The following is a 7129-nucleotide window of genomic DNA, read 5'->3' on the forward strand; positions in this document are numbered from 1 at the left end:
ATTGCACATGTTTCTCCTCAGCTTTCGAAAAGGACAGTTCTCCCTCATTCGAAACAGACAAGCGCTGTGTTTCCTTCGGCCTTGAGATGACATTCTGACACAGACTAAAGTTATATGCAGTATGATAAAATGTATAATAAAGTGCTGGTGGTCTGTCGTCAACTTTCCATGTATTCGAACTGTCAACTGACAACAGGTAGTAGGAAATAATTTCTGCCCTCCGACAGACCGATAAAAAAAAAAAACCTTTGTACTAAGAATTGCTTAGAGACAATCATCGTCGCAAGCCCTGCTTTTTTGTGCATTTATTTTATGAGCAAACAGTTATTCACAGAAATGATAGTCAAGATTGGTTCTGTAAATATTTTTTTAATAAAATATAAGCAATTAATTACAACTTACATTCATTAGTGCTAAACAGATGTCGTAGCTTATCATTGCAGCTTTGATTAAGATATTTTCAGAGATAACTAAAGTTATACTTTTTTATACCTTTTTTATTTTTTTTACAAATCTGTTAAAAAAATGTATGTCTAGACTTTGCACAAAGTAAACATTACATTGCCCTTAAATTAGTAAAGAGTGATTGAAGGAGTGGCTGTGGAAAATTACAAGTTTGGGCAGGCCACCAACTTCACACACCACACAATATTTTAGACTTTTATCAGCAAACAATGCCTAAGCAAAGAAATACATGCTTGTGGAATAAATATTTGGAATTTTGTTTTCTTCTTGTTGACATTTACATCTTAAAATAGATGAGTTTCAACCATGTGGAGCTCTTTCCATTGATGAAGCTTATTGTACACCTGGCTGTACTAAAGGGTAGTTCATTTTAATTTGCAGTTTAGCATTTCACTACACTACTTCTATTTATAAGTTAGTTTCCAAGAAAGGAAAAACAAAAATTCCCTCCTTTGTTCCACCATTTGTTCTCTCTCCTTTGACTTAAGTTCTGGCAATTTTGTCCCGCCTGGTCATGATATAGAAGTAATCAGAAAAGCAAAGAACAGGAGTGGAAAATGAAATCACAGTTGGATTAAACATTCTCAGACACAAATGTCTTGTATAGTCCAATTTAAACTGGCTCTAAGCCTAAAGAGATCTGGTCTACTTTTGGTAGTTATCAGAAGTGTCAGATGTGGCGTTTAGCCCCAGAATCTCTGTTTGGTTTGAGGAATAGGTGGTTCTGGGGTATCTGGGGCAAAGATGGAGCCTGCGGATTCGGAGAGGAAGATGAAGTAGAGGTTGGCCACCAGCATAGCCAACATTGGCAGAAATGAGAACCCAAAGCCGACACCTCTCAAACTGCTGCCACATGCTGCTGCAGCCCAGTACAGCAACCTGTGATAGACACAGAGAGACAAAATTAATAATGTTAATAAACATTGAATATCTGGGATTAAATTTCTAACAGACATGAGAAATGTCTGAGCAAGTGTTTGGGGTTTTTTCTAAATCAGAGATTCGGTCCTGTAAGTTTTGGAGTGATTCTGTACCTGCCAAAGGCAAAGACGATGGTGAGAAGAGGAATTAGTTTCAGCAGATCCTGATTCAGGTAAGCAGCCATGACAGCCAGTTGGAGGAAGTAAAGGAGGAAGAGGGAGACTGAGTCCTCCACATAGCGCTGGTGAACTGCCACCTGCTTAACTTCTCTCTCCCCCTCAAACTGTGGCTTCAAGGACCGATACCACAGACGAGACACACCTAGTACCAGCATACCTAAGAGTAGAAGGAAAGAAAGAACAGAACAGCGATTTCAAAACAGCTCTGAATTAACAAATGATTAAACACAAAGATACCCCATCTATCAATGTTGCGTCATCTCAATAGTCACAAAAGCATGGGTGCTTCCTGCTTACCAAGGACAATAGGTATGACTGCAAAAACAGAGCAGCGCAGTGTGTACACCAGCCTTAGAGGGGCACTGTCAAGCAGAGGGGCAGCAAACGGCAGGAAGACGTACCCGCCCCACACCAACAAGGGGAAAATTAAAGCTGAAGTGAACATGGACGCAGCAAGTTTAAGAGCATCACGATTAGATCCACCACAGTTACCTGGGGGGGGGGAGAGAGAGAAAGATAGATATTACATGCTTTTGTAAAAATATAGTTGAGGGTTCTGAGCTGTGTGGATAATAATAATGGTCTTTTTGCTATTTTGTATGAAGGTCACATTAACAAAATGTTGGCAGAATTTAACACACGACTGGATTTCTGTTATGAAAACTCTCTGAACCATTCTTCATAATTAGAACGCACCTTTCAAGCTCAAATGAGATTTGAGAGCTACTTTTTAGACACCAGATATAATATTCCTGTCTTAAAACCCTTTACCATTCCTTTTATAAGTATTGTACACACAATTAGATGCACTATTGACATTCCTGTATGTAAAAAATAAATAAAAGTAACATCAGTTAAATGCAATAAATGATTTTAGGCACCACAATATTATACTATACAGTATAAATGCATATCCAAAATAAATATTCATTCTGAGATTTGGAAAAGATTATATTTAACAGTGTTATTTAATTATTAGTGTTTTAAGCATCCATTCTACAAACCAAGAGTTTAAATCTCACAATTTTGACTTTATATAATGTAATTCTGACTTATTTTCTCAGAATTGTGAGATATAAACTCGATTGTGAGTTAAAAAGTCTAATTATTAGGGAAAAGAAAGAAAGAGTTTATATCTCGCAATTGCGAGGAAAAAAAGGCACCATTGTGAGATAAAAAGTCACAAACTTTTATTTTTTATTCTGTGGTGGAAACAAGCTTCCATAGTTTTACCAGTTCATGCATTCCTGGGAATCAAAGCTACAACCCCACCTTTGTTAGCGCAATGCTGTGTTGTTTGAGCTACAGTAATGTATAATCACCCTATACAAAGCTGATATAGTTAGGAAACACTCCATGATTTAACTTACAGCAGCGTGATTTGGTTGTGATTTGCCATTCTGGGTCATAGTCTAGTGGTGTTCCATGTGTCCCATGCATCCCAAGGAAGGGGCTTTTCTCTTCTTCATCACCCCTCCAGTTCTCCGTAGCCTCCTGCTGGCTGGTGGAGCGCAGGATGGTGATTTCGGGGCTGAAGACTCGGGCTGCGTTGTCTGGCATTATGTTCATCTCCTCCACCTCGATCTCTGAAAAGGTGCTTTTCCCTCTCTTTCTCAGCTCAAAGTCAGAAATGCTCTCTTTTTCAGTTTCTCTCCATTCCTCACCTGTCTTCCTCTTCTCTCCTATCCCAAACTCCTCCCTCTCGCTCTCAGTCCGGCTCACTCTGCCCCGGAATGAGATGCAATCTGATCTCACGCTAACGCTCTCGCCATCCTGGACTGGCACAATCTGTGGTTCAGGTTTATTCTCAGGCCACTGTAGGGTACTGGGTTCCATATATGCAGACTTTATCATTTTCTCATCCTCCTCATTGCTGTTCACATCCTTTGTTAACTTGTCTACATCTGCTACCCATTCAGGGATTTGGGGCACCGCTGCTGGTCCAGGAGGGCCCGTGTTCATTGTCCCTGGCTCTGAAGACAGAAATTCTGACAGCGAAAGAATGAGTAATCTTGTATGTGGTGTAAATTTTGTGAAAGGTCATCTACAGGAACCAATATGTAATGTATTACAAAGAGAATAAATTATGAAATATATTCACATTACAGCAAAGCAGAACAAGAGCTTACCCAAACACTTTCTGAACCACAAGATAACATGATCAAATTATCTTGTAAATAAATAAACACAAATAAAATAAGTAGATCACCTGACTTGAACATGTACCACAATTCTTATAATACAAACTGTAGACCTTTAGTTAAACAGTGATATTTTTAACACTTAAAGAATTTAAGACTATAAAAACTACAGATAAAGCTGATAGAAAAAAAATGTTAATGGTATCTGGTTTCTAGCTGGTGCTTGCTGACCATTTGGTCCTAGCAGCTGGTAATACAAGGTTATGGTGGTCAAGCTGGTTTATTTGAACATGATAACTGGTCAACCAGCAAATGACACAGGCTGCGTTTCCCAAAAGCCTTGTAATCCACTAATGGTCTCTACAATTAACAGCTCATGATGCTTTTAAGAAATAATGGGATTATTAACAGGCAAATTAAGTAACTAATGCCCGATTTCACTGTAAAGCTTAAAGGGATAGTTAAGCTAAAAACCGAACCTATTATTTTATTTTGTTCCAAACCTGCATGAATGTTTTTCCTTCTGCTGAACACAGAAGAATATATTATGAAACATGTTGGTAGCCAGGCAGTTAACCAGTCCTGTTGTCTTCCATAGTATAATTTGTTTTCCCATTTAAGTCAATGGGGCCTGTTAACTGTTTGGATACGCATATTCTTCAAAATTACATTTTGTATTAGACAGAAGAGAGAAATACAGGATTGGAACAATTTAAGGGTGATTAAATATGACAAATGTATTTTTTTGGGTGAACTATCCCTTTAAGTCTAGTCCCAGAAAAATGCATGTTTGAGCTGTCTTAACTGACATATCTTAAATTACATCAGTGCCATGTTTTTTCTCAAGATGCATCAGTAATTTCTCTCTTATTTTAGCTTTTCTTTCTTTTTTCTTTTAAGAATCCGGGATTAACCTAAACCCTGTCTGTGAAACCAGGCATGCGATTTTTATAAAACAAATTGAATGGTAGTTTTATAAATAAAAAAAGTTGGCTAAACCAAAATGATAAAAATAAAATAAATACTAAGCTATAAAATCGTGAAAGAAAGTTGAATCCCACAATCTATTAAGACAATGGAATATTTATGTAGCATGAAATTAGGCCATACGCATTTTAACAATAATAATAAGTGTCAAATACTTATAGTAGGCTATTTAGCCTGATGAATTCGCAGACGAAAAATCGAGACAACGCGAGCGAGGCCTCAAAACAACATGGACACATGATCACAACAGAGCGAATTCAGATGAACCACAATAACTCTAAACGACAGCACTTATCCTCAGGCTGTTATTGTCCACAGTATACGCCTGAACTTCATTGTGTCCAACAAGAACGAGCCTTATGTTAATAATGAGAAGAAGAAGAAACCAAAACCAGGCCGAAATTAGTATAAGTATTTGACATGTCAAGACAGTCGAAACGCGCTTAAGCGGAACATTTCGTGAAGTAGCCTAAAAATAGTAAAACTTTCCAGTTTGCTCACCCAGACTTTAGCGCAGGATATTTTGGTTTCAGGATTGTTTTTCCTCTATTGAAATGAAACTCCAGTAGTGGAAGTTCAGGTGTGTCCAGGTGAAGTTTGTTAAAGGGACAGACTCTTAAAGGGGAAGTTTGTCACAGTCACTAGCGTCATCGACGTTGTTGCAACATAAGCCTCTTTACACATGCTGCGTGCATCCACTCATTTTGTAGCCCTGCTGATCAATGTGCACATTTATATACTTATCACTTAATTTATAATTTTGTGTTATTCATTAATAGATAAAATTCAAAGTAAACCAAATAGTTTTGCCATGTGTGTAGATGTTATAGGTATCCTATTTTAATTCTAATCCTAATTATAATTATAGATTATTGCAATAATTAGCCTACAGGAAATATTTTCTGAAAACAGCTTAAGGTTGATTGTTTGTTTTTGCAGGTTTAAGCTTGCTTAAAATTAGCCTCCAAACCCCTCTCAAACCAAATCAGACCAACCTAATAAGCTCAGTCTTGCTAGAAGGCAAGAACTACCTTAAGAAGGTTAAGCAAATCTCCCTCCAAACAAATCTATATTTTTTTGTTTTATGTTAGGCAACATTGATTCATAAGAGTATTTTATTTAAAATCCATCTGGAGAATAAAATATGGAAGTGATGGAGACGTTTAGGTTGATAATTTATTTAAAAATATATCACTCCTCTTTAGGTACTATAGTACTACTATCATCATTTTGATACTCATTACCACTATTGGTACGCTGTTTTCATCTACAAGCTATAAAAAGGTCACAACAATACTATCCTTGTACCAAAGACATAAGGGACATCTTTTGGCATCTGCCGAGAGCATGAATGTAAATATAAATTATGATACTTCAAAAACAAATGAGGCTGAACAATATAGCACAAGATTGATTCAGTTCTGCACCGTTACAATGAGAACATAATATCAATGAAAGCCATGACCATAAATAGCACAACATGCTTGATGAAGTAGCACTCCTCTCTCTACATTACATGTCTCATTACCTTTCCCTCTGCAATAGGCCTGATTCATTTCACAATTCGCACCAGTACGCTGTTCTGAGCTCAAAGAGGCCCTGTGGGATGTGGCACTGTAAAATGGAGCCGTCACTACTTTCCTGAGGTTGAGTGAAAGCACATCTGTACATGGTGGTATGAGAAGATGAAGACAGATGACTTTGAGATGTTTTCTTGCTGCACACTCCCTCCTGTGAAAGCTGCTGCCAGCACGTTTGCCTGCTGTTAGCATAATGCTAATGAAGGGGTTAAGGCTGTTTGCATGCTGTTCTGGAGGGTCGATCTGATGTCTTTCTCAACAGGAGAAAATGTTTTTGGACCAAAAAGAGTCGAAGTGAAGGGATGAGTGTCCCCTGCCATCTGATCAAGCCTTTGAATTGGAACTTAATGATGTTATATGTTTGGTTTAAGGAGTTGTGTAACTAGATTTCATGAGTAGGCCTAATGCATAGAATTAACATGAATCAATCAATACTTGCAAAAATCCTTCAGGGCTGTGCAACATTCAGAGCGGAAGAATGAACAATGGCTCCTTTGCGATTCCTGACTGAGAATTTGAACTGAACTGGCAACACCCCACAAGAATTTGAATTGGAACAATGCAAATGACTGAACTGTAGATTCTGGAAAACGACGTGTTCTTCCACCTCACCCACAAAAGTTTACATATGATGAAATGTATAAACTAAATACAAATCTCCATAGGTGACATTTCAAATCTAATCCATAAACTCTATAAACCTTCAAATTTCAAGGTTTTTAAAAATTTTAACGGCACGTTCAAAACTTTTCTAGTTAAAAATTACAATTCTGCATCTTTTCTGCCACCTCAATTCCTGTCATGCACGTTTTTCCATTTTAATGTTGTTTTATGTATTAAGACACTCACTAGGGTG

The 7129-nt window shown here is 37.5% G+C and overlaps 1 protein-coding gene across 1 annotated transcript; it reads right to left on the reverse strand.

Moving 5' to 3' along the window:
- Positions 1-454: 454 nt before the first annotated feature.
- On the reverse strand, positions 455-5564 carry tmem79b (transmembrane protein 79b). The gene is made up of 5 exons (XM_067448496.1): positions 5195-5564; positions 2936-3553; positions 1863-2057; positions 1500-1722; positions 455-1344 (listed from the first exon to the last, which is right to left on the reverse strand). The coding sequence occupies exons 2-5, from the start codon at positions 3525-3527 to the stop codon at positions 1149-1151; spliced, it is 1206 nt and encodes a 401-aa protein (XP_067304597.1). The 5' UTR covers positions 3528-3553; positions 5195-5564; the 3' UTR covers positions 455-1148.
- Positions 5565-7129: the final 1565 nt, after the last annotated feature.

The sequence above is a fragment of the Pseudorasbora parva genome, chromosome 7, assembly GCF_024679245.1.
Source record: "Pseudorasbora parva isolate DD20220531a chromosome 7, ASM2467924v1, whole genome shotgun sequence".
Classification (NCBI taxonomy): Eukaryota; Metazoa; Chordata; class Actinopteri; order Cypriniformes; family Gobionidae; genus Pseudorasbora; species Pseudorasbora parva.